The sequence below is a fragment of the Lipophrys pholis genome (genome assembly GCF_963383615.2).
Source record: "Lipophrys pholis genome assembly, chromosome: 15".
Taxonomy (NCBI): domain Eukaryota; kingdom Metazoa; phylum Chordata; class Actinopteri; order Blenniiformes; family Blenniidae; genus Lipophrys; species Lipophrys pholis.
Window position 1 is genome coordinate 13,012,682 of NC_137642.1, and position 26,708 is coordinate 13,039,389.

Genomic DNA, 26,708 nt, shown 5'->3' on the forward strand with positions numbered 1-26,708 from the left:
GTTTCAATGTGCAGAACAAAGAAATAACGTAAGATATATCAAACTATAAGAAGAAGACACAAATAAGTTTGATTTCCATTTCTAATCTGTACAGAGTTTGCATGTTCTCACTCTGGCTTCATGGGTTTTCTCTGGGTATTGTGGGTTTTCTCACATTCCAGAAACATATATTTTGAGGTTAACTGCCGATTCTCAATTGCCTGTCTTTTCCCATAGTTGAATAGCTGCAGTGGTGCAGGAGATGGATACAAGCTGCAGACTCTAACCAAACGATCTTGTCCTTCAAAAGGAAATCAGTGAGACTTGTAATTGTTGCCCAAGGTATTCTGGATGCATGCCAGAGAATACGCGGCACAGAGACATGAAATTTGCATCGTCTAATGAATCTGTTGTTTGGCGGCTGCTCTTTTTATTGTTTGTTTCAAAGTTATTATCAGTCTTACCGCAAATGGGCTTGAAAAGAGGAAAACTACACAAATGACACCAAGATTTGTTTTCCGATGTATTCATCACTTAAACAGAGAGCAAGTGACAAGTGTAAAATGCGCACTAGGAAGTACATCACAATGAAAGACCACAGTGTGCTCATGGCTGAGCTCACCTCTAATCCATTTCTACCTGTGGGACACGGGGAATTGCCGATGGCTTCTCTTTGCCATGCTGTGCGAATCCTAATGAGAAACACATTACCCTGACTATTGTATTTGACCCAGTTTTATCTCTGCCTGTGTGGTGCCTGTGTTCTCGTTCACTTTATCATATCATTTCTTCATGTTACACAAAGACATCCACTGACGTCTTTTATTGTGTTCACGCCTGCTCACACTGGAAACTATCAATCTTTTCGGGGCGATGTGAGCTAGTCATCAGTGAGTGATGTTCTCATAGTGGTAATGCTTTGTAAATTGTGTGGGTTTTCCTCAAGGCCGGTAATTACTGTATCACAGCTGAACCAGTACAGCAGGAAAAAAGAACAGCCCCCGTCAAGATGCAGAAAACTAAGTAAATAAATAAATAAATTTGACATTATATATTACAAGGATAATACTGATTTCAGGCAGACTTTTTAAACACAAATCTGCCCATAACATTGTAATATTAGGAATGTTTTAAAGGAGAATTCAATATCTGATGAAATTTAAGTTGTGCAGATGTATTTGAGATTTCATGAGTGCACTCATGCTCCCCATCAGTGACAGCAAAATGTTAAGGAGAGATGTCTGCTATAGTTTTGGCACGCAATGCTTGTGAAAAAACAAAAACAAAACACTACACACAAATGATGGTTTTTTTTCTCATCCAATGAATAACAGAAGTGTCTTTCAGTCCTGAAGAACCCTCCTCACGCCCTCATTTCCAAACTCACTGAAAACAGTTAGGGGCTAAAACTGTGGGAGATATATTGATTCTTTTTTCTTTCTTTTTTTTTTTTTAGTACTTTAAAGGCAATGTCATTCTTTGTTTAAAAATGCTTGAATTTTTCTTAGTTTGCAAACCTGAAGCATAGAAAAATTGTCTATTTCAACCTGTCTGTGGTTAAAAGGTATTGTTCTTGAAAGGAAAGCTGAACGATAACAAGTTGTAGTCAGGTCGTTCAGGTCAGCCACTGTGTGATGAACGACTGGAGGTATACCACATTAGAAAATGAACATTTTTCTGTATGCCATATAACAGATTGAAATAGATAAATGAAGATAATAATAGTTTTAGCAGCTCTTCCAAAACAACAAACACAGAGCCACAAATAAAAAGATGATAAAATAATAATAATATATATTTTTGTTAGACTAAATACACAACTAAAGTAAAGTATTAAATGGACATGTCCACAAAGGTGAAAATAAAATGCACAACAAAAAAGAAACATACAAAAGTGAACAACACTTTGTAATTATATCTCAGTCTGATCCTAATTTCCCAAATAACTAAACAAATTAGTGCATGTTTTTCAGGACTGTGTGAGGAAAACCATTATAATGCAGAAAAAGATTTTTTTTTTTTTTTTAAAAGAGGTGGGTAAGTAATGAGTTCTACTTACTCATGCTGCAGGTATTGTTTGTACGTGGCTTCAGAATGGCAGGAGAAAGGGCAGAGCTTCCATAGCAGCAGCATAGAGGGAGACCCGCCTTCCCTGCAATCGAAATGGCCATCCTGTCCATTCGTTCTGTCTTTTATTATATAGAGCATAAGGTCAGGAAGCATTGGATCAGATTCTAGCTGAATATGAAGAAAGCTGGGTATATGGGTACACCATGGAGGTCACCAGTCTATCATAGGGCAAACACACATTTACCCACATTCACTTTCTCACAGATACGCGGCACACCAACAAAATTAATTGGCACTTTACAGTCACCAATTAACATCAACATGTATTTATGAACTGTGGGAGAAACCCAAAGTACTACAAACCCACACACAGGGACAACACACAAACTCCACGTACATAAAAGGCTGTCAGTATTAAACTTAAGCTTCTCTCTGTGACGTGAGAGTGCTGATCAGGATACTACTTAGCGGCCTTTACTGCCAGCCACTGTAATATAAACAAGAAAATAAAACTCAAGCATGAATGTAATTTAAACAAGTATGTTGAACGATGCTCACTCAATATGTAATAGTGTTGAATGTGGCCCCCGAATTAAAAGGAGTTTCTTTCCCATGGACTAAAAGTCTAGTGTCATCAGTTTCAATTTGAAGATATTTCTGTATTCACAAAATTTTAAATCACTATTACAATGTAATATATCAACATGCTCTGTTGGATGGAACATGATTGCACAGAAGCAGATACTGAAAAGAGGACAATCTAATATCGTTGTTGAAATTAAGCCTAATGAACAATTTTATATAAACTACATTCCTCAATAAAAAGAAAGTCCAGAAGAAAAGATACTTACACGGAATTAAAACGTGCATTCTCACTAAGTATAGTAAATGTTAATGATTATTTTTTGTCAGTCTTATTTGAAACGGTCTCACTTCGTCAGTTTAAATTTGCTGAAAGTTATTCTTACGCGAAAGAAAAATAAAGTGACGTTCCGGTCTCTCGCGCGACCTCTGACCCTCCGCGTCACCCTGCGTCATTTTGCCGGGAATGTGGGACCACGTGTCCGGAGCCGGCGTGCTTGTTGCTCAGCTCGAGCGCCTCGTTACTTTTCAGGGAGTAGACCTGCAAGATGGCGGCGCGGTGGGGAGCAGGCGAGGAGACCATAACGGCGTGCAATATGGACTTTTTCCAAATGGATACACTAGACCAGGTAGGGGAAACGTGTTGCGTTTGATTCCCCGACGTGTCGGTCCACTGTTGACGGTTTTGTGTGTTTCTGTTCGAAAAGCGGAGCGTGTTTCGCGTGGGAGCTCGACTCACTGCGCATGGAAAAGTGACACGTGGATGCAACCGCACTATCAATGCTCCAACTTACTCCAGAAGTACCTCTCGCTTATGTTATACGTTTATAGATTTGGTTGGCGCGTTTTTTCTGTCGTACTTTCTTGCCTGGTAGTACATGTGATGTCATTATGTAGTCTTTTAGCTCGTGATTGAGAGAGACTCAGCCGGCAGGCTCCACACACAGTTAGCCACATTTCCTCCTGAGCAATATGGTCATTCGTCTAAAAACATGACGTGACAGTTGTGTATCTCTGCTGTTTGATGCCACAGTATAACTACACGTCGAATTAATTGCACCGGAATCGCATGTTTAAGCTCCTTCAGGAGGTTTTTGTGAAAAAGTACTATGTGTACTGCCAATCAATAGATTCACAAACACGTGGGGCAAAAGCATTGTAGGCACCCAGTCTGCTTGTAATGGCGTGTTTTTCTTGACGATGCGTATTTTGTTGTACCGTTGGACCTTGAATCGGTTTTATCTTCGTCTTTTCATTGTGTAGTTGACAGGCTTCGTGCCAGAACGTTGCAGTATTGCTTGTTTAAGGATGGAGTACACAATGACGAGGCCTTCATTTTACACAATGGCTGTACTTAGTGGAGTCCCGCACACATGTGTGCTTTTGCACAGCTGTATTTAGCGAGTTTTCATTCATATCCCGCATGTGTGTATGTCCACATGTGCTTCAGCTAGATGAATCACATGTTGGCCGGATTCACGCATGCGCAGATGAGGCAGTCGATTCATTCACTGTCCACGTCGGTGTTTTTAGTACCGAAATGTCTCGTTGTTTCTTCCCCCAATGTGTAGTGTCAAAACGTACAAAACTTTGATTAGGCTTTTAATGGATGGCTTTTTTCGGGATAGATGAGAGATCAGGGTCTCAGCTCAGGGTTGTTGTAGTGCAACACGTGGTCTGCAGGGCTTCCCAATGGAAGGGGTGAGGTGGGGAATCAAACATGTCTGCGCACTGTGAGCATGTAGACACAAACACGTGGGTCTCGGTAAAAGACCACTGCATGTTCAGATCAAAGTTCATACTGACAATCCCTGCTCCTATAGGCAGACCTGCAAGTTTGAAACGATACAATCAGTGCGTGTGATTCACAGTAGTTTTACACTCTGATCTCACATCAGTGATTTGTCTATTACATCAATTGAATTTGTGTTTACTAAACGTGCATACAATTTTACACATATTGCTGTTCTCGGGGCATTTAAAGCCGCCTTTTACCCATTTAGGAAGAGAATAGAAATACGTTATTGATCTTAATCATTTATCAGACACAAGTTTTGGTTTGTTCAAAACAGACTCACATCTACTCATTTCAAGGTTGACCTTCCACACACATAAAATATTTGTGATTAGTTATATTTCAGTTTATATACCATTAAAGATCTCATACAATGAGGTGAAGGGCGAAACTCAACCAGGAAGTAGTTGGTTGAAGCCGGAGCTGGATTTTTTCTTTTTTTTTCTTCCCAAGACAAGAAAAACGGGACCGTTGAGTGTGTGGCAATGGTTGTCCTTTCGAATAAAGGGATCAGCTTATTTATCGGCCCATGTTGGAGCTACTTGCCTTTAATGTCAAGTACTTTTGTTAGAAAGTATACCAACAGAATAGTTAATCTTCATCGTGACCGTTTGAAACGACTGGGTGTTTTTCAATGTTGGGATTAACCAGATCACTGTGGTGTTCGTAAATGGCACACCGTCAGTTGAATCACACGGGACTCTGTGATGATTTCAATTCTGATCTTCCAGTAGTCTGTTTTCAACTTTATAACATTTACATTACAATTATTGGTAATGGCTATTTCAATACGCTCAGGGCAGATTTTTGTTCTATTCGACAACTATCCATTTTGATTCTTCCTACTATGTGAATGTTAAGACATTTAAAGATGTTTTAAAATTTTGTTTGCTGTTAAACGTTCTATGCAGGTTGTTTGTTTATTTTGTTGACTGTTGAGTTTGTCAGACAAAATATGTGAACTGTGCTCTGTCTTTTTCAGACTGCTGGGCAGAGCTCTGACAACACTCTGGAAGCCCTTCAAAGCTGCTTAGACCCCTCTATTCTCTCCATCTTTGAAGACACACCAACAGTAGAGGCATGTTCATTTGACACATTCACATGAAATGCTGTTAAACGGTCTTCACAAAAACAGCTTGGTCTACTTTTCATGTTTTAATTGAATTTCTCTTTCTGTGTGTGTAGACTAAAGGACTCTATGACGAGAGTGAAGCGACGCTGCTCACCGCCCTGACAGAGATCCTCGACAACGTAGATGAGGAAAACCTGTCCCCATTTGACACACTGCCTGATTCAGAGCTGCTGTCCGGTCAGAAAGGGAGGGAACTCTCACCGGTTAGTACCAGCTGTCATAAATAACTCTTGAGGTATCTCACAGATTCCGGCTCTTCACTTCCCCCATGTGGCCTTAGGGCATTAGGCACGGAGAGTGAAAGGCAGCGCAAAGCTGACCTGACATTGAGAACATACCTTTTTCCCACTGGGTGGCAGTATTAATATCAACATGCTGTTGTTTACCTCTCAGCTCAGAAGATTGCTCTGTCTGTCCCGTTCATCTCCTGAGAAAGATGCACTAAGTGGCAGAAGTTTATCAGCTGGAAAGGTAGATTATTTTTTTTCCCCCATATAATGTATTGAAGATTTTTTGTGGGCAGATTTTAATGTTTGACTGGATGCTTGTGTCCTCATTTGATCCCAGAACCTCTCAAGGATACAGGGTAAAGCTCTCCAGAGGAGTGATGGAGAGGAGGAGGAAGATGGCTCCTTCACTATGAGCCCAGTGAAGCTTGATTCATGCCCTGACACAGAGCTACTGGACTGGGAAAGCCTGGCCATGCCACTGCCTGTCGCATTTGAGCAGGAGGGTGAAGAAGGTGTCTCAGTGAGCCTGGGGGACTTGGTCAGGCAAATGCATCCATACTGTATGGCCATATGTGTGGAGAGTGAGGAAGGGGAGCAGATGTTACCTGAGGGAGGTATTGTACTGGAGGTTGTGGACCAGGGGGAAAATGGAGAACCCATCCTGGCCATTCCACATATAACTCTTCCATTCTCCATGCCACATAATGAACCACCTCCTGAAGATGACCATAAAACTTCAGATAATGATGATGTGGCCACCGACAGTTCAGAAGTTATAGTTGTCGATGATGACTTGAACATCAATGAGGCTCCAATGAAGATCCCTACCCTTGTGACAACAAAGCCATGTCCAGATGATAAACATGGAATGATTATAAGGAGTCAAAAGGAAGAGAGAAGAAAGGAAAGGGCCTCCTGGAAGAAGAAAAAGAAATGCAAAGATAAGCAGCAGTCTGAGCCTGTGGAAGGAAGAGTTCTCCGGAGTGCAAGAAGAGCAGCACAGGAAACTATCAAAAATACTGAAGTTCGGTCAAATAAAACCGAGAAGCGTGAAGTGTCAAAGAGACCTGTTGCATCAATTCCAGTTCCCGTCATAAAACCCAAAGACCGGGTGCAGAACCAAACTGAAGTACCAGCTAAACAAATCAACACACGTGTGTCTAAATTTGATGTGTCCGAGTCTGACAGAGGGCATGAAAATTCATCAATTACCGAGAAAACTTCAGCCACAGCAGCAAGCTCCCAGCGACCCAATGAAACGTTAAAACAGGCATCCCCAATTGAGTCCTCTGCACCTTCCCCTGTTGCTGTCTCCCCAGCATCTTCGGAAAGTCCCATAGCTGCTGCGAGCTCTAAAACTCCCCAGGTGAAGCCACCAGTTACTGAGGTCCCCTCTGTTGAGGCCCCGGCAGCCCCAGAGCCCAAACCCAAATCACTCAGTTTAGAGCAGTACAGACGACTTCGACAGCAGAAGAAACCCGTTCCGGTAGAGAAAAAGGACACGAACAGCACAAAGTGGCCCAGCCTTCCCGAGTTGCCCAAAGAGCTGCCCCCTATTCCCTGTCTGCCTGACCCCCGCCCCAAAGATCCCAGGCGGGTCAATCCCCAGTCAGAAAAGAAAGAAGCGGACGAGGTCAGACCAGCCTGGCAGCCAAGGGGGCCGGCAGCACCGCCCACCCCCGAGGCTTTGCTTGTGCCTCCTGCCTACATGGTTGCTGCATCGAGCAGAAATTCGGCTACCGCTCCTGCACCATCCAAATCACCCCAACAGTCTACTATACCTGCACCCGACTCGGTGAAGAATTCGGCCACAAACCAACCCACCACTGTCCAGCCTGCAGGACCTCAGAGCTGTGGGCAGTCTGTGAAGCCTGCCCCCCCGCTCCCACCTTCAGCAGAAAGTAACTGTACTGATGTTTCAGGTGGGATGCGTGCACTCGTCAAAACCTTACAACCTCAGTGTGTATCTTTCAAGTCTACTGAGAAGATAGAAATGTGTCAGAAAACCACTACAGGGATCAAACCTGCTGCTACTGGGTCTCCTTCCAGAGTCTCTGAGAAGGCCGCTGTTGTGTCACCGAAAGTGTCCGAGGCCACAAAGGCACCCTCTCAATGTAGCCCCGTTATGTCTATCAGCAAGTTCACTGAACCCAACTCCAATGGTACCCTGCCGTGTGACTCGCAGAGAATGAAGGCAAAACCTGTTGTGCTTGAAACTAAAAAGAAACCCACTACATCCCTGAAGCCTGCAAGAACCAGGGACCCCACACAGGAGCTTATTGAAGCATTCACAAGTGAAATAGGTGAGAACTTAGAACAGATGATGCTAGTTCAGTAGTGAAGTTGCTATTTTATTTTTTGATTGGAGAAACATGTTTTCTGATAAATTAATACAACTTGATTTAAGCAATATCGCTTTAAGGGTTTTGTCATTAAGTTTTTGTCGTGAAGCCACATCTCTGACCAGAACTGCAGCCTGTGCTTAACTCTGCGTCAGTGGCCAGCCAATGTGCAGGACCCTGAAATCAGTAATTATTTAGTAAAGGCTGTGTGCCGTGACTGCAGCATGAAAAGAATATCAAAAGTGAAATGATTGTACCCTTGCAGGTTGTCTTCATCAATTATACAGCTGTGACCACTAATTGTTTCTTGTAAATCCAGACTGACAGACTTGTGTATGACTGCATGTTTGCTCTGTCACAGTTCCTGAGCTTTGTGAGAGAGAGCTTGGGCTCAGTTGCTCCACCCTATATGAAGTTGTTGAATTGTTGGTTTGGCTTGTACAGAAACCCTGCACATAGTTTAACTTTTCTTTTATGTTTTAAAGGTATCGAAGCTGCTGACTTAACCAGCCTACTGGAGCAGTTTGAAGAGACTCAAGGTAATTAATATTGCAAAGGTGTTGGCTGTATGGAGGCGTGTTTGTGATGGTTTCTACTGGCCAGCAGTCCAGTGGAACACATGTAGCTAAATGTAGTGAGAGGATCACTTTCCCTGGTTTTGTTAGGGTTTTGCAGCACAAATAACATCAGTTCTATATTTGATTTGCAATATTGGGGTAGTGGGTTGGATTACTTGGGCTTGAAGAGGTCTCAGAGTTCAACAAGGAACTCACATCTGCAATATTTAACCGTGTGTTGTCCACTGTGTCAGCTCTTTCCGGTAAGGTATACTGAAGTAGTAAAATCTAGCAAATGTGACCTATGGAACAAGAATATTATCACATTAATCATATGAAGTTTATAGGCTCCTTCTGGACAAGTGTTTAACATTGAAGGAAATATTCAGTATATTTAAAATAAAATAGGCTTCTTCTACAGCAACATTTCTCTTTAAGAGGGACAATGCTGGAGGGCGTCAGAAAAGCTGCTTTGTCCTTTTGTCTGTTTAGCTGCTGGAATTTTGCCCTGTCCGCAAATCTATTTAACTCTCCTTCTACTGTCATTGTTGGGGTCGATGTCCAGGGCCCAGCTCTCAACAAGCGGTTAGACTTCATTATGCCTTCCCATTATCTGCTTTATTTTGATGTGCATTGGTTTTTTTCAATGGATTTGTATGACAATATTATGAAAAATCCAATCCCGCTGAAAATCAAAAGAAACCATGTATGTCTTCATTTACACGGATGGATTTAGCCTCACAATATTAACATTTCTGTCTCTTCGGCTGGTCCGTGTGCTGACACACTTGTGTTCCTTCTCCCCTCAGCCAAAGAGGAGCAATGTGTACTGGAGGTCTCTGGTAGAGCAGCTGCTGTAGGAAACTCGAGGTTAGTTACCCTACAGCCCCCCAAAGCTGCTCTGTGTGAGTGATTAATGGTTTCTCTGAAGAAACCTGAGGCGAGTAAGACCTGTTTGCAAGTGTGTGTGTGTGCGTGCGTGTCTGAGGGTGTCGCAAGTCCACTTTTTGCCAAGACCTACCGTAAACCCTGCCGTTGTCAGGCACACTAATGGACCTGCCAAGTCTGAATTGTGTCTAAACACACAGGTGACCAACACTGTTACAACTGATATACTAACAACACTCCTTTTTCTGCAGTGTTGAACCAGTTCCTGAGAAATCGGTCGTAGAGCGTGTGCGAGCTCATGAATTCTTAAGTACTGCAGGTAATTCAGCGTGCATAAATAAGCCTCTACATTTAAAAAGAAAGAAATTGACTTGGATACCCAGAGAATGCTATTAAGTAAAAATTTCTTTACACTTGCTGCAGCTCTGACTCCGCCTGCTACTCCCCCCCATCTAATGTGGAAACCTCTGGCCCCAATGGCGCTCCTGGGAAAGAACAAGATCACTGAAGTGTCGAAGTCGACCCCTTCCAAGGTCATCCAGATAGAGGCCCGGCCCTTGCCCTCAACCAAGTCCCGAAGCAAACCAACTCCTGCTGCCGTGCCTGCAGACCCCAGTCTGGCCTTCCTGGATCATGATTATTGCCTTCCAAACAAAGGCAGTCTGTCGGCAGAGCCCGGGAAGTGCTGGACTGTTAAACAGCAATCTCTTATCACTATCAAACCCATCAAGCTTTCTTCTGTCACCACTACGCAAACGGTTTCAGCTGCTCCTGCATCGCCTCTCCAGGCTGCCACAAATCCTCCGGGAGAAACCAAAACAAATGACGTCCCACTGACACAGACTCAGGAGAAGAGCAGCATGAAAATGGAGGAAACCTCGATCCTAGAGACTCCTGATGCGTCTCCCTCTCGACAAGAGACCGAATCCACTTGCAAAGACAGGAGTCCCAGGAGAAGGCGGTTCGAGAGGTCATACCGTCGTCATGCGTCCTCTCGCTCCCACAGCCCCTCACAAAGTCCCAAAGAAAGGAAAGGAGGCCGTTCTAGAAAAAGAAAATCACATCGTTCTCCCAGTCCCATGTCCAGCTGTTCGGAGTCAGACTCGAGTTCTTCCAGATCTCGGTCAAGATCATTTTCTCCAAGAAAGAAAAGGTTTGTCTCAACCTGGGTTTTTGTTTTGTTTTGTTTTTCTTCAGTTTCTCAGTGTTGGGTCTTAAAAAACCTCTGAATCCTGACGGGCAATTTACTTTTCCATCTTCAGATATTGTCGTCGTCGATCAGAGAGCAGTTCCCGCTCCTCTTCCTGTTCCTCCTCCCGGTCTTGTTACTCTGTGTCTCGCTCCCCTCCCAGGAGAAGGAGGTATTCCTATTCCTCTTCTCGCTCTGGCTCTTGGAGTCGCTCCAGGTCACGGTCTCCATCCCCTCAAAGACGAGCACAGTGCAATAGAAGCAGAAAGTTGTACAGGTACTTAAGCTCAATCCAGCTTATTTTTGTGAACTTTTTTGTAGCTGTTGCACTGCTTCAAATACTTAAGACATGTCTATTGAAGACTGATGGTTTTCTTTCTTTTTTCCTTCCTCAGCCCTACATACAGGTCCTACTGTAGTCAAGGTACAAAGTCAAATGGGGAAGAGGTGAAAAGACGCAAGGAGAAAGCCATTGTAAGTTAATATTTCAAGTTTAGATTTCTTGAATTGAAAATTCCTAAGTTGCAATAATGTAACAATAAATGATCTGACCGATTACCTTCCCCACCTGTTTCAGGAGGAGCGCAGAGTTGTTTACGTTGGTCGGATTCCGGGAAGTATGACCCAAAAAGAACTGAAGGAGCGCTTCTCCTACTTTGGCGAAATTGAGGAATGTACCCTGCACTTTCGAGATCATGGGTAAGTCCACACACAACATATACACTGTACTTGAGGGTTTTTGTAGTCGGCTATAATGGAAACATGCACTGTCTTTGAACCTTATTGGTCTTCTCCGTGACCTTTTAGGCCAAGCTACAGTGCTAAAGCAAATTTAAACTTGTTTATAACTGGGGCCTCCTGGTAACACTCCCAGGTTGCTCTTTTAAAAGCAAGTTACACGTAAAATCTGCATTAACAATTTACCACTGTTTAAATAGCTCACATTAAACTGTAAAGGCACACTGGTTAATGTTTTGACTATTGGTCCCAGGGACAACTATGGATTCGTCACTTACTACGACACAAAACATGCCTTCACGGCCATTGAAAAAGGAAGTATACTGCGCAAGCCAGACGAGCTCCCATTCGACCTCTGTTTTGGTGGGAGGAGACAGTTCTGCCAGTCCAGCTATGCTGACTTGGGTATGCTTTAAATTCCCACATGGAACATTAACAGTAAAGTCATTTCCAGTGTTACTTCAGAGCTAATCAGTGTGTGTTCTCATATTCATTCATTTCAGATTCGAATAGAGAGTACGATCCATTGCCTGCAAAAGGCAAGTATCATGCACTAGACTTCGACACTTTACTGAAGCAGGCCCAGCAGAATTTGAAGAGGTAACAGGAGGCTTGCAGCCGAACTCAACTGACACTTACCTCAGAGCCGGATGTGGGCTCCTCCCAGGCAACACTCTTTACATTTTTGGTTGTTGCTTTTTTTTTTTTTTTTTTTTTTTCCTTTTCTGCATGTTTCATTTGTTTCCCACAAGCTAACACCTTCTATTGAAGTGAAGATTTATAATGAAAGTAAGCAAAAGAAGTTAAAAAAAAAATTAAGTCTGGGAAAGTAATTTTTTAAAGTTATTTAAATGTAAAATACATTTGAATTGTATGGACAGAGAATCATTTTTAAGAGTTAAAATAAATGGAATTGAAGTCTCTTGACTGGGAGATTGTATTGTAAAATAAAACCAAAATAAAAGGTGATACTGAAATGTGTGTGGTTTGTTTTTCCTTTAAATAGTACTTCTGTAATTCTTTTAGGTTGGGTACACCTTCACTTCAAGAATGAGATTTTTGTTGAAGTAACAAGGCACCAGTCTAACTAGCACAAAGAATTACTGGCTGAGTTGTGTGATTTGAAGGTAAATCTGGTGAAATGCTCATTGTAAGCTTAAAGCTGCAGTCCTATAATGGACAAGGCAGTGGGAATGATGCATATGTGCAATCAAAACACAACTGAGACTTACAATACACGGCAGATGGCAGCAATGCTTGTAGGAAGAGGTCAATAGTACAGCAGGTGAAAGCCAGTTACCTTATTGGCAAGATCTAATTGTACCAGGTGAAGATCTTACATGCATGCCAACATCGAGCATTTTGCCAAGTTTTTGTTTTTTTTTATTACCTGAGAGATCAAATGTATTTTACTGAGATAGAACTTCCCAGAGGGTAAAGTGGACTGCAGGAAGCTCACTGAAGTGCCTGATGCTCGATCTGGTAAAGTAGGCCATCTTCAAATCTCTTTAGTAGTTCGATGGTCCATCTTGATCTGTCCCTGCAGTGTTTAAGGCCAGTGCTGAATTTTGAATTTATATAGTTTGCATTGCACTGCAACTTACACTAGTGTGTGAGAACAAGACAATTCTAACAATGTAAAGTACTTTTGAGACTGCTGAAGTGAACATAAATTATATAAGTGAAGTCCTTTCAATAGTTTGATTTCAACTGAAAGTCAAATTTGCGGATATTCTTCATAAAGCAACACAAACAATGGATCGACATGAACTGCTGAAGCTACTTGGATATGGACTCAGACTTCTTCCAACACTAAGTCTCACTGACCTGATTCAATTGTTCTTTGCACAATAGGCATAACACCACATTGAGAGCCAAGCTGAGGCAGCATATCATAGATGGAACAGTCAAAGAATCTGTCAACATTGAAGATCACATTTTATCAGCTTTACCGACTGAAGTGCAAAGTCAAGTCCTTGTTTTATTTATGGACTGAACAAAATTAAAAAAGTATTTTTCATTTTCATTTCAACATTTCACTTATTCTTCACAAAGAAGCAGTTGTAATAACAGTATCCATCTCCTATAGCACTTTTATACCATTCAGGGTCCATCCATCCATCGTCTATACCACTTTATCTCATGAGGTGCTGGAGCCAATCCCAGCAAACTATGCAGGCAAGAGAAGGGTACACACTGGACAAGTCGCCAAGCCGTCACAGGGCTGAAAACCAGTCGAATTAAGGGTCACAGCCATGTTTTCTGACAGGAAGGAAACCCAAACATACCCAGAGAGAATATGTAAACTGCACACAAGAAGGCCCATGATAATCTCACTGTGAGGGGAGAGTGATAACTACTCCCCCAACATGTTTGAAATTGTATTTGCCTTCAACTTGTTGACATTTTGTGCAAATATATTTAAATGAATGTCAGTTTTCATAATGTTTCTTTGCAAATAAACAATGGGAAACATTAAAAGTTGTTGATTGTCATTAGTTACTTGACTGTTTGTGTGTGTGTTGGGGGGGCACTGTACAGTGTATATTGACTTTTAATACATTTTGTATTTCTATAGATTTAGAAACTAGAAGGGTTTTGTACACTAACCATAAGTGTTAATGTCAGTCTGGGTCTTAACCTCCCTCTCTTTTCCTAGTCCTTTTCTGCTTTTGTATGTGGGCTGTTGAAAACTTGAATATCCCTTTCGATTAATAAAGTATCTATTTATTTTGCTCTGGTTTTACTGGTTCAAACTAAAATGAATTGGACATATGTCCTTATCATATAGCTCATCTTATATTTGTAATCCATTTTCATCACACTGACATTGAATTTTGTGTTTTAAGATATGCATTGGTTTCAAACTCCACTTAGTCCCTTTTAATCAAGATTTCTTTTTAGGGCGCGCTGGGGAAGACATTTCATAAAATACTTCTACTTAAATAACATCTTACAGATCATGTCTACTGGGAAGAGGACTGGTAACAAAACTGCGTGTGCTTGTATTTACTAATGCGCATGGTCGATCCGTTTTAAAAATATAAATATATCCAGTTCTGAAGAACAAAGCATGTGTATTTTGCTGACACAGAACACGAAGCTGGTGTTTGGAGCAGGAGACAGGAGTGGCTCCTCCCTCCCGCTCTGTTTGAAACTGGCGTTTTGGAGATCCGCTGCATTCCCAACATAGGGAGGAATGTCAAGATGTTTCATGACTGTAGAGATCGTCGACTCAATCTCTGAAACGAACTGAGACAATACACTTTTGCAGCAAGATTGCGAACTTTCCGCAAATAACGTAATCTGGCGTTTTCCACTGATCACTAAGTGCACATTTGATCTTAAAAAGTCACACAGTTAAACTTGAGTATCTTTTGGTAATGATTTAACGGACTTATAGTAGTTATTTCAATTCTTAGTATGCAATTTGTGTCAGATTCGTACGAAAAGTAGTGTAAATAATTAGTAATTAGTTTCTTCTGCAAGATAGCATAAATAAACAGTTTATAGTGTGCAATTTTGGGTGGTTTGTGTCGTTTCGCGGTTGGAGAGTGTACGATCTCTTTAACAGTTTGACATCTTTGTGCTGTTTTGTCACGCAGATCCGGAGAGAACCTGCTCGAGCCGGTCCCCGGAGCATGCGCACTTGGTGTAAACAGGAAGAAGAAGAAAAAAGTAGGTTAAATCTGCCATAAAGAGACGACAAGAATGCGCCAAGTAGAACCAAGCAACTTAGCCGTTTTCGCCAGATATTGACCAACGCGAACTATGCTCTGTACAACCTGATTGTAATTTCGATTTCGGTCGATAGACTCGCTAATAACCTGCGCAAAGCAGACGACAGACGGTGACGCGATTTATCTCGCAGGTTTTGCTCGGCGCGACAGCCGCGCTAAACCGCATTAAAACATCGCCTCCGCGCTCCCGCTGGCTCGCATAAATCTATCTGCTTGGTACCGAAGTGAATCTGCAACAATGGTTCAGAAGGATAAGACGTTAGACACGCCGCAGGTGGACGGGGAGTCGAGCCCCAGCCCAGTCTCCGGAGAGGCTTGTGTGGAGGCCCCTGGCCCGGTGGAGGAATCCGGCATCGTAGTGGAGCCCTTGGGCCTCAGGAAATTCATCAGTGGAGTCGTGGAAGGTATTTTTTATTTAATCCCCCCCCCCCCAAGTGTCTATATATCTGTATATCGGTGTTGGTTTATTGGATGATTATGAAGGATCAGAGTGTAGAAACGCTGCGACAGTCCTTGGTTGTAATTTAAGCAGTACCTATTTAAAACGTAGACCACTTATCCTGTCATCTTGTAAAATATTATCCAGAACCTGGATATAGTTTGACAATGTTATCTTCACATTTAAACAGAAATAAAAATCTGTTTTAATCGGTTAAAACAAGCCAAACAATATAAACGTGCACATCCTATGATGCTGTCAGCATAACACACAGTACTGCCCTTTACGTCAACTGAATGTCTGTGGTGTGCTCCTGCAGGTTTCTATGGTCGACCGTGGACAATGGAGCAGAGGAAAGAGTTGTTTAGAAGGTATGGTGCATTATCTCCTCACACATGGTAGTGATTTTTATGAATTCTGAATTGTGCTGGTTTTGTACAACTTTCCTCTTGACAGGCAGCAGAAGTGGGGACTGAATACGTACCTTTACGCTCCCAAAGATGACTACAAACACCGAATGTTCTGGAGAGAGTTGTACTCGGTCGAAGAAGCAGGTATTTAACAATTTGACGCCAATGATAAAGAGTAGTTTGCACATTTTTGATCCAGTTTGATAAAACGGTTTGTTTTCTATCTCTTAGAACAACTCATGACTTTGATTGGTGCCGCAAAGGAGTATGGGATAGAGTTCATTTATGCCATTTCTCCTGGGCTGGACATCACCTTCTCTAATCAAAAAGAGGTTTCTGCACTAAAGAGGAAACTTGATCAGGTATTACAATCAAGTGTGACAATAATGACAAAATGACTCTACAAGTGGGCAATTAAAAATTGTTTTAATTTCATCTGTTTTAGGTTTCTCACTTTGGCTGCAAGTCATTTGCCTTACTTTTTGACGATATTGATCACAACATGTGCCCCGCTGACAAAGAAGTGTTCAGCTCCTTTGCACACGCTCAGGTTTCCATCACCAACGAAATCTATCAATATCTGGGAGAACCTGAGACGTTCCTTTTCTGCCCCACAGGTACTTTACCTTTCTTCCAGATTTTTGTGAAATATAATAACATGCTGTTTTGACTAGTTGACATTTATTGCATTTTTTGTTTTTGTCCTAAAATTCAGAGTATTGTGGAACGTTTTGTTACCCGAATGTCCCTCAGTCACCCTACCTCCACACAGTGGGAGAGAAGCTGCTGCCTGGCATTGACGTGTTATGGACAGGTAATTCTAAATGGTTTATTGCCATATGACCAACAGGACTCACTTTGATAAGAATGTAGTATTGGTGTCAAGCGTATTGGGATTAACCCAAATGTATTGTTTTCGTCACAGGCCCCAAAGTGGTGTCTAAAGACATCACAGTCGAGTCCATTGAAGAGGTGTCTAAAATCCTTCGGCGAGCTCCTGTAATCTGGGACAATATTCATGCCAATGATTATGACCAGAAGAGGCTCTTCTTGGGTCCATACAAAGGACGCTCCACAGAGCTCATCCCACGATTAAAGGGAGTCCTGACCAATCCCAACTGCGAGTTTGAGTCCAACTTTGTGGCGATCCACACTTTGGCTACCTGGTACAAGTCAAATATGAACGGGGTGCGAAAGGATATGGTCATGAGTAAGTATCATTCCTGATTCTTATCACTCGTGTTTTGATAGGAGTGAGTTGCGAATCCATCAGCTGTACCACAAAGCACACTGTTCGTTAAGGTGTCATGTCTCATCTTCTTTTAGCCGATGGTGAGGACAGTACCGTGTCCATCCAGATCAAGTTGGAGAATGAAGGCAGTGACGAAGAACTGGAGACAGACATGCTGTACAGCCCACAACTTGCTCTTAAACTGGCTCTCACGGAGTGGCTCGGAGAATTTGGTGTGCCTCACCAGTACAACAGTAAGTACAATTTCACTATTGTACAATACATCGTTTTATATTGATATTGATCAAATGCTGAGGAATGTTACTTAAAATGCACTGCCAGTGTTCAGGCTGATGGACACAATGCAGTAATAAAGTTCTCTTTCAGGCCGACAGGTGCTTCAGAGCGGTGCCAAAAGCACAGTCCTAGATGTGTCATCTATGGCTGCTCCATCACTGTGCTCCTCTACAACAGTTACAACCGTGTTCCAGCAGCCCATCATGTCTCCAGCAATGCCTCCTCTCTGTCTCGATCCTCTCTCACACCCCTTGGCGAAAAGGCCTCAAGAAGTAGAGGAGGTAAGGTTAATGGGACACAGAAGCTGGCGTCAAGGCTTTTGTTCAAGAACAGTTGTGTCACTGTTACTTTTATGCTGTGCAGGAGGAGGTGGAGAAGAAGGATTCAGATGAAGAGCCCATGGAGATGGTGGTTGAGAAGCTGGATGAGGCAGAACCCGAAGCTGAACCAGAGGACAAGCTTGTCAGTCCCACCCTAGCTGACAAGATCGCTGAAGATCTCAAGCCAATGGACACTGACAAAGAGAGTCTGGCCGAGTCCAAGTCTCCCGAGGAATCGATCCAGGAGGACTCTGGGAGTGATATTGCACCCATGCAGACAGACGATCTGCTCAAACAGGTGCCCCAAACACTAGTGAGTCGTCTCCTAGATATACCTTTTCCCTTTTAATAGTAAGTAGGTTTTGAATTTGGCTGTAAAGTCATTACTGCCACTGTGTGTCCTCAGGATGTTTTTGTGCCGGGGCCCGATGAGAAGCCACTGTTTACAACCGAGCCGCTCACAATCGAGGATTTGTGCTTGCTAGCAGAGCTTTTCTACCTGCCTTACGAACACGGACCCAAGGCCATGCAAATGTTGAAGGAGTTCAACTGGCTCAGAGCAAACAGCAGCGTCGTCAGTGTCAACTGCAAGAGGAAGGAGTCTGAGAAGGTTGGTGGATTGTAGTAAATAGCAACACAGGACGAATTCAGAGAAAGCTGTTTTGGTTTAAAAAAAAAAAAAAGAAGAAAAAAAAAGTAGAACAACTCAACTTGCTTGTGCTGCAGATCAAAACAAAATGGTGGATGTGCAGTACCAATTCTGCCCATTGGGGGGTGTGGTCACATTAAATGGCTTATGCTTGCACTATGTTGACTATATGTGTAGGTTTGTGTAAGAAACTGATGTATTGAGTATAAAGTCTTAACAATTGATATAAAATTAATGTTGATCAAATAAAAGCTTTCCGTGTCTTTGTCAAAACATTTTCAGATGTACAGTTTCAATTGTTTGATGCCTGATGTATTCCTTTAACATTCTTAATTTGCCTCACATGATGCAGGTCGCAGAATGGCAATTAAGGGCTGAGAAGTTTGAAGAAATGTGCTGCTCGGTCATCCAGATGTTCACACGGCTGTCTAACACAGCAAACCGCACCATCCTCTACGACCTCTACCCTTACATCTGGGACATCAAGAGCATCATTTCTATGGTCAAGTCTTTTGTCCAGTGGCTCGGTATGTACGAGGGGAACTTCATGGGACATTGTTCCTACACGGCAGTAGCACAGCCTCAAATCTTTAGTTCCCTAAAATTCATTCACACACAAATCATTAGAAAATAGTCAGGTGAGGTTGAAGTAATATTTAGCTGCATGGACTCCTTTTGTCTTTAGTAGTCCAAAGCTATGTAATCCAATCAGGCAAAACTTTGAATTGCCTCACACATATTTCACCGCCTGTCTTGCAGATGGTAGTATTCCTGATCAGAGGCTTTAAAACAGCGCAGCTGCTGATGATTGTGCTCTGGACCTGTATACAGGTTGAGAATCTGCAGCTCATACTCGTAGTTTTAAACAGTTGCATTTAGGTATTGATCAGCTTTTAGTTCAGGTATTTTCAAATGCACTACCACTCTGCAGTTCTGCTTCTTTTAATTATTTTTTTTTGTCATGACTATGTGCCGCTTGCACTGCGAACACCCTCCCTCCTCTTTATTCTTCAGCGTGTTGATGAAATCTAAACTGGGCCTCTGTGGAGAACGTCCCAGCAGGGTTACTGCTGCTTGCTGTGTATCCAGTAACATCACTGCTGCATTCCCACACAGACACACCTGCTGCCATTTCTCCGTCTGTGGGGATGGGCGCCAGGGGGAAGTCCCCATCCCCCACCCCACCCGCCCGCCCGCCTCCTCCATGCCCTTGCGCGCACGCGAGCTTGGAGAGCAAGTCTACTGACTGACTGTGGAAGGCCATTCTGGTGCATAAACAACAAAGATTTAGAAAGGAAAAAAAAAAAAAAGGACTTGAAAATATTGCTGTTGCATTCATGACGGGGCCTCACTGTGAGCAGTCTTTACAATGAGGCAGTTTGTGAAGTTTAAACTCTGCTCGATCTGTATCACAGTGGGATCCATCACCTCAAAAACAAACTATTATCTCTCTCTCTCTCTCTCTCTCTTTCTCTCTCTCTCTCTCTCTCTCTCTCTCTCTCTCAACCTCATCTCCTTCATTCTTTCTGATGGTGCACTGGTATACAGTTTGAGTGATATTCAGTCTTGTGACAACATCTCCATCTTCTTTGGAGTGTTGTTTTTTTTTTTTCAATGGTCTGAAGCACCAGCATGGCCTGTAGGTTACTCCCTGTAACCCAGTTTCATTCACAGGTTTCTGTCCTGCCCGGCTTTTATGGTAAAGCTGAGGTCTCTGGCCACATAGTACACAGCAGGCAGCATACCCACGCGGGCATTGCCACGTTAAAAATGTTTTTTTTATAAACTCCACCGTCACTGAGAAGCAGTGCTTCGTGTATAGTGATGTAGACTGTTCGCTATTAGTGGTAACTGCTTTGTCCTTCACTTCCTGAATGCTGACATATGCTGCCACTCTGTAAAAGATTTTTAAATAACCCCCCCCTCAACCCCAGAGTGGACGCTGTGCAGCCGGCACTTAGTCACAACCTCCCTGGTTATTGTACTGAGAACACTTACTAATAACTATTTTCTACTGTTTTCTCCCTTCACTATGTACAGATGGAAGAATCCTCAGTACAAGTTTCTACTGCTATTGGATCGACAGTGGCCGATGTATGCACAGTGCAGGCGTTGTCTTTTTCGTTTTGTTTGTAATGAATTTTATTAGATTTTTCTTTTTCTTGAACTAAAATTATAAATGCATAAGACTGATTTGGAGAAAAGGAAGCAGCCCTCTGGATGAAGTCACATTTTGCGCAGCGATTTGGGTTTTGAATTGAAAGTGTTAACTCCCAAATTTCTCTTTGGCAGCATCCCCTCTAACTTGTTTTTTTGTTTCTGTCAGTAGGCCTATAGAAATGGCTCAGACCAGCCTGATGCACCTACTCAAGGGAATGTACACTTGACTTTGAAAGGGTAACTGGCCCATCTCTGGGGCCTTTGACAGTGATAAATGTTGTATATACAATCTGAGGGCCATAAAAGAATAAGTATTCATATTTTCTCCCTCACTGATCGCAATAGGTGGGTGCAGTCCGAATAGATGACTCGGGTGGGTATAACCCAGGAAGAGAGCTTTCTTCCCGGTTGTGGTTTTAAAATCTGTGCAGCCAAGTTGAGGATTCCTTCCTGTGGGTGCATCTGGGTGTTGTGTCATGTCAGCTCGTCAGTGAGCTTCCAATGCGAAGCAGTGTTAAGTGCCCTTGCACACGCGCTGCATTTGTCTGGTCACATGACAGGGCGTCTCATCAACCAGGGTTAGGCTTTGTGAGAAGCAGTGAGCTACTTTTGTACAGACACTAGAAGCCCTACGCCCTCTCGTGATATGATTTGCTTTGTCCCTATAGAGTCTTCAGTCTTTGGTCCGTCTTCACTGTGGCTTTTTATAGTGAGCAGATCGGCCTCTTAACTCGAGAAGGGTTTCTGCTACCCATCATACTGTCCTCCTGGTTTTTAAAGGCTCATGCTTCTTCGTCATGTGACAAGGCAGATAAGATGAGAATGTGACTTCACACGGGGTGCTGAGCTTAGTGGGGTGACAGCAGCTAAAGCTTACCTTTGTTGTTCATGGAGGGCATGAGTGTCAGTTCTGGTGGTCTCTGTATTATTGAAGAAGTGCATCAGCTTTTCAGACAGTATGACCCTTACGCCGGCAAAAAGTATGGACGAACTGCACATAATAATCCAAGACCGGAATATCCTGTTCTATGGTTTTGATATTTAGACGTGCAGAGGTTAGGATTTCATTTATATTCAGCGCATGGCTCCTCGTTGCAAACTTAAGCTTTAGGTGCTTGAGCCCCATTTCATCCTAAAAATATTTTCTCCGAATCCAATGTAATCCAAAGTCGGTCCTTTTTTTTAAATATTAAAACAAAATTAATTTAACTATACCTGATTATGCTATTAGATACATATTACCCCCCTTCATTCCCATCTCCCCACTCCCTTCATCTTTGTCAGCGAGCCCCATCCTGTGGTAACAATGTCCGCTTGGCTCTGCTCCTAACAGGGTGTCGTAGTCAGTCCTCAGCACAATTCCTTAGAGGAGACCAAGAGCCCTGGGCCTTTAGGGGAGGTCTAGCAGGAGAGTTCCAGGTATCTAATGCACTGAATTTACAGCAATCAAATGGCAAAAAAAATAATAATAATAAAAAATGAGTGCTGTGAGCAAAGAAGACAATGGTGATATATGCAAAGGTATGAAGGGATTTGGTCTGTCAAAGGTGAGCTGATTGCATCGGATCAGGCTTAATAACATGCAGGGTCCATCCCTTTAACTTGTAAAACCAAAGAAGCCTGTCCCCCTGCATTATTTGGGGATTTTATTTTTTTTTATTGATTTATTTATCCGTCTTGTGTGAGGGGGAATGGGTGACCTGAAAACCTGTCCTCACGGAAAAAGGGGGTCCCAGTGTTCTGTAGTTTCTTTCAGCAACTGTCCAAGGAGATGCTGCTTTTCCCTGGCGCAGGCGGCGCAAGCGAGCATGGCTAGGTTTTTATTTTCATGACATCTCATTTCTTTGCAGGAAAAGCACAGCGCGCAAATTACCACGTCAGCCCCCTTTGCAAGCGCACGCAAAAGCATCGCAGCGCCAGCGAGAACGCAAGCATGTAATGCAGCGGGGAAACTCCATGAAAAAAACACACCTGCACAGTCGAATCGTTTTCCAGGCGAGACTCGTAGCGCCGGCAGTCCACGTGCTGCCGGGTAACTCGGTTAGCTTCCATTCAAATTGTCCTCAGTTTTTCCCTCTTTGGTTTTTTTTCCTGGAGTTCTCTCTGTCTTCCTGCGCCAGCATCATTATTTTTCTCAACAGGAGGGTCCTGCGCAGCGAAATATTGCGATGCCTTTAAAAGAAAAAGAAGACTTTTTTTTTTTTTAAAAAAAGGGAAAGGAGCATCTCCTTCAGTCAGTAAAGCCTCGGACAGACCAAAATGCAGCCCTCGTTTATTATACTCCAAATGTGTATGTGTTTGTTGTGCCACGTTCCTTTAGCAAAAAGCAGAAAGATGTGCGGTTTGCTCCTGTCGTCCACTGTCAGATCAGCAAGGAACCCCACTTTAGAGGATGACGGTTTTTTTTTTTTCTGTAGGTTTGTCTCTCAAAAGCGCTTTGCTGTGGTTGGGTATTTCCTTTTGGGCTGACAGTGGTTCAACTGAGCAAATACACAGCGAGGCTGTCAGCCACAACGGCACGCCACCCCGCCTCGGCGAACCTGACCCTGTTTGTTTTGATACCCCACAGAGGTTGTTGCCAATAGATGGGGCAAACGATCTTTTCTACCAACCTCCGCCGTCAATGCCAACCTCCAAAATGTATTCCATGAGGCCGTACTTTCCCAAGGACAAGGTAAGACGCTTGCAGGTGACTTTATACGAGAAGCGCATGCTCGTGATACGGCTACAAAATCATTCCAATTGTGTGATTGAAAGGCTTTTGGCCTGATGCTTATATCACATACCGATTTTATTTGTAGATTCTACTGTAAAGCAGTTCTACTATACAAAGTATGTGCTCAATGGAAAAGGGTAGTGTACATTTTTCAAGGCGTGTGAGGTTGAGCCCCCCTCATTAAAACCAACCTCGGCTCTCACGTCAGCGTGACTTGCGTGACGTGGACGTTAACGTTTTTGGTATTCTAATGTGTGTTGGTCACAGATGAGGCATAGGCGGTCAAAAGCTTTACTCTGTGAGACTATCCCTCCTATTACACCGAGAGTTTTGTAATGAAGTTTGTCTTGGTTTCACTCAATTAATTCAGTTCCAAAAATGTCCTAAAATATCGCAATGAGATTAGACATTGAATAAGTGATGCAGCTATTGATCATAACTTTTCAGGTTTTACAGTGAAGTCTTTCACACATGTGTCTCTTTCTGCAGGGGGCAGTTTACAAAATCTGTAAGGAAATGTACTCCGAAGGAGTGGAGGAGGCGCCGTTCTCGGACGATGACCCCGACCTCATAGGAGACCGGTAAAGCGGCGTTATTTTCATATATTCTGACTAAATTGTACGTTTAATCTTTGCTGTACATAGATGATGTGATTCTCGATGTGACCCCGGCAGGTTGGTTGGAGGCCTCCTGACGCTGAGCTCAGACTACGGCTTCGTGTTGGAGGATGAAGACGGGATCTGCGGTTATGCTCTCGGGACCGTGGACGTGAAACCCTTCGTCAAGAAGTGCAAGCTGAGCTGGCTCTCCTTCATGCAGGAGAAATACCACAAACCTGACGAGCAGAAAGACCTCTCCGAGGCTGAGGTACTGATCCCAAGCCATCTTTGTTCCTCGTCCTGCCACCAGTTATCACTTTGCCTCTGATTGTTGAATTTGCTTCGTGGTCTTTTGTAGAAGATGATGTTGAGTTTCCACGAAGAGGAGGAGGGCCTGCCCGATTCGTTCCTCTCCAACTTCCCGTCTCTTATCAAGGTTGACGTTCACGCCAAAGTAACTGACCCCAGTGTGGCGAAGAGCATGATGGGATGTTTATTATCCTCCCTGAAGGCTAATGGTAGGTAGCAGCCACCTGCAGTGTCTCAGTTGTCGGCCTGTTGGTTGCTCTTTTGGACTTATTACTTAAATAACGAGCCTCTGTGATGGGAAATGTAAACGATCTTTTCATTTTCTCCCTCAATTATTATTGTCACTTCTTTTTGAGGCCAGTAGATTTTTGTGTCATCATGGTTACGTTCTTGTTCACTGAGCAGAGTGTTCTGACTTTTACTTTTTTTTTTTTTTTCCCCCCCTCCACTTCCAGGCTCTCATGGTGCGTTCTGTAAGGTCCGTCAGACTGATAAGCGGATGTTGGACTTCTATAGTAAACTGGGATGCTTTGAAGTGGCCAAAATGGAGGGCTTTCCTAAAGACGTCATCATAATGGGACGCAGCCTTTGAGGAAAGGTTCCGCTACGAGAGCAAACGGAGGAAGTTAAAGCAGCTCCAACGTGTTTGCTCACCTTCATGAGAACATTTTTTTCATGATGATTTTATACTACATGACCATCTGGGCCACCCTGGGAGACCCTCTCTCTCTCTTTTTTTTTTTTTTTTCTCCCCTTCAGTTTTTGTGTACAGAAGCACAGAAGTGGCACACCGAGGCCCTGTGCCGCTCTCATATGTTCCAACTCTGTTAGATTGAACTGATCCAGAGTTGATAGACCTGCGGAGCCATCTGTAGTCGTACGGTGAAATAGATTTTTCTTAAGAGCCCGCTTCTCATATAACTCTAGGAGTGAGGAGGCAACATCTACATGAGCCTTTTTCTGATTTAATCGAGTCGCCATTACATGGATACCACATGCCCTAATCCAGAGTGACATCGGGGTAGTTTTACTTCCCCGATGTCCAGTTTCCAGTTTTGATAGGGAGAAATAATATAGATGTTGACGTAAATGGGGCACCTTCATGCAGGATGTGAGGTCGAGTTTACTTTCCATTGCCATGTTTTCTATGTGCTCTGCGACAGACTTGGAGATTGAGGCCTTTTTAAGTGTCATTTCTAACGAACCTGATGTGAAACTCAGAATCTGTGCTCGTCGGTTTGGTTCTCATGAACAAGAACGTGGCCACGGACCGGGGATTTAGTGAGAGCTGTTCAAAGCTTAGCCAGGAAGTTATCTGAATTTCTGATGTAGATGTTTGGAAAGCAAAAGAAAAGCTTCCACGGGTTTACAAACGTGGTTCTCAGCCTATTTTCATTTCCTTTTTTTTTTTTTTATATATATATATACATATTTAATCCTGCAATTGTTTTTTTGTTTTTTTGCTTATTTCCTCTTCAGCTGTTGCCTTTTGGTTCGCTGCCTTTGCATTTTCTGATTATTTAGCAGACCCATTGTCTCTTGCGTCCAGGTTTTCTAATTGCGTCACTCGGACATAGCCAGACACGGTCGGGGTTATTGGTTTCCCGAACTCAACGTTGCTCATAGTTGTAGAAATGTAGCCTTGCAGTCACATGTTCAAACATGAGCACAAGCATTGTTTAGCAAACCCGGAGCAGACTGAAGCTCGTATCGTATCATTAAGTTGTGTAGCGGGACTTACTAAATGTTTTTAATCTTAATTCCTTCTGTTATGTCACTAAAGCGTTGAGTTCGCTTGTCTGCACAATTCTGTTCAAGGTCTCAAAAGTAGAATCAGTACCGCTTATGGGAGTTCTCAGTGGGACCAAACTATTCTGATCTACTATTGGGGGGGGGGGGGGGACAAAATGGAGTAATAATTACACCGGTTATAATCTTAAAAACGAGCAACATAAACCTCCCACTTTCCCTTTTTTTTTTTTTTCTTTTCTCTCGAACCACCACCATTTAAAGACCTGACTGCAGCATTAGTTTTGAAAGAATCATTTCCTACCTGCCATTACTTCTTATTTAGTTTCACTGTTGTATACAAATGAATGTATCCTCAGTCAAATCTTGGCGAGTGCTCTTGAAACCGCTGAGGTCACCAAATGTCATTGAAGTAGTGCCGGTTCCCTGTACTGGCTTAGCTGCAGTGGTGAGTCCATTGGAGCAACAACAAAAAAAACAAAAACAACAAAAAAAACAAAAGTCATTGAATGTTTTGTACTTTGATGCATTTCCTCTTTGTTTTGTGTAAATCTATATAGTTGATTTAAAAATGCACTTTGACTTAG

At 42.9% G+C, this 26,708-nt stretch overlaps 2 protein-coding genes across 3 annotated transcripts; both read left to right on the plus strand.

Annotated features, from left to right (window-relative positions):
• Window positions 1-3,136: 3,136 nt before the first annotated feature.
• On the plus strand, window positions 3,137-12,475 carry pprc1 (PPARG related coactivator 1). The gene is made up of 14 exons (XM_080481671.1): window positions 3,137-3,260; window positions 5,409-5,504; window positions 5,612-5,761; window positions 5,952-6,029; window positions 6,126-8,091; window positions 8,616-8,669; window positions 9,497-9,557; window positions 9,827-9,894; window positions 9,999-10,728; window positions 10,838-11,041; window positions 11,160-11,238; window positions 11,342-11,463; window positions 11,756-11,907; window positions 12,006-12,475. Exons 1-14 carry the CDS (start codon window positions 3,180-3,182, stop codon window positions 12,104-12,106), a joined length of 3,942 nt encoding a protein of 1,313 aa, XP_080337797.1. The 5' UTR covers window positions 3,137-3,179; the 3' UTR covers window positions 12,107-12,475.
• A 2,659-nt stretch (window positions 12,476-15,134) lies between these two features.
• oga (O-GlcNAcase) lies at window positions 15,135-25,094 on the plus strand. 2 transcript variants are annotated; one of them, XM_080481496.1, is made up of 18 exons: window positions 15,135-15,646; window positions 16,001-16,052; window positions 16,138-16,235; window positions 16,323-16,453; window positions 16,537-16,708; window positions 16,807-16,905; window positions 17,017-17,301; window positions 17,418-17,576; window positions 17,710-17,900; window positions 17,983-18,252; window positions 18,346-18,549; window positions 18,941-19,115; window positions 22,082-22,167; window positions 23,318-23,422; window positions 23,954-24,045; window positions 24,139-24,331; window positions 24,422-24,581; window positions 24,828-25,094. In XM_080481496.1, the coding sequence occupies exons 1-18, from the start codon at window positions 15,481-15,483 to the stop codon at window positions 24,962-24,964; spliced, it is 2,775 nt and encodes a 924-aa protein (XP_080337622.1). In that variant the 5' UTR covers window positions 15,135-15,480; the 3' UTR covers window positions 24,965-25,094. The 2 variants fall into 2 exon arrangements, with proteins under 2 accessions (XP_080337622.1, XP_080337623.1); XM_080481497.1 differs by having other exon boundaries at window positions 17,983-18,237.
• The last annotated feature ends 1,614 nt before the right edge of the window (window positions 25,095-26,708 follow it).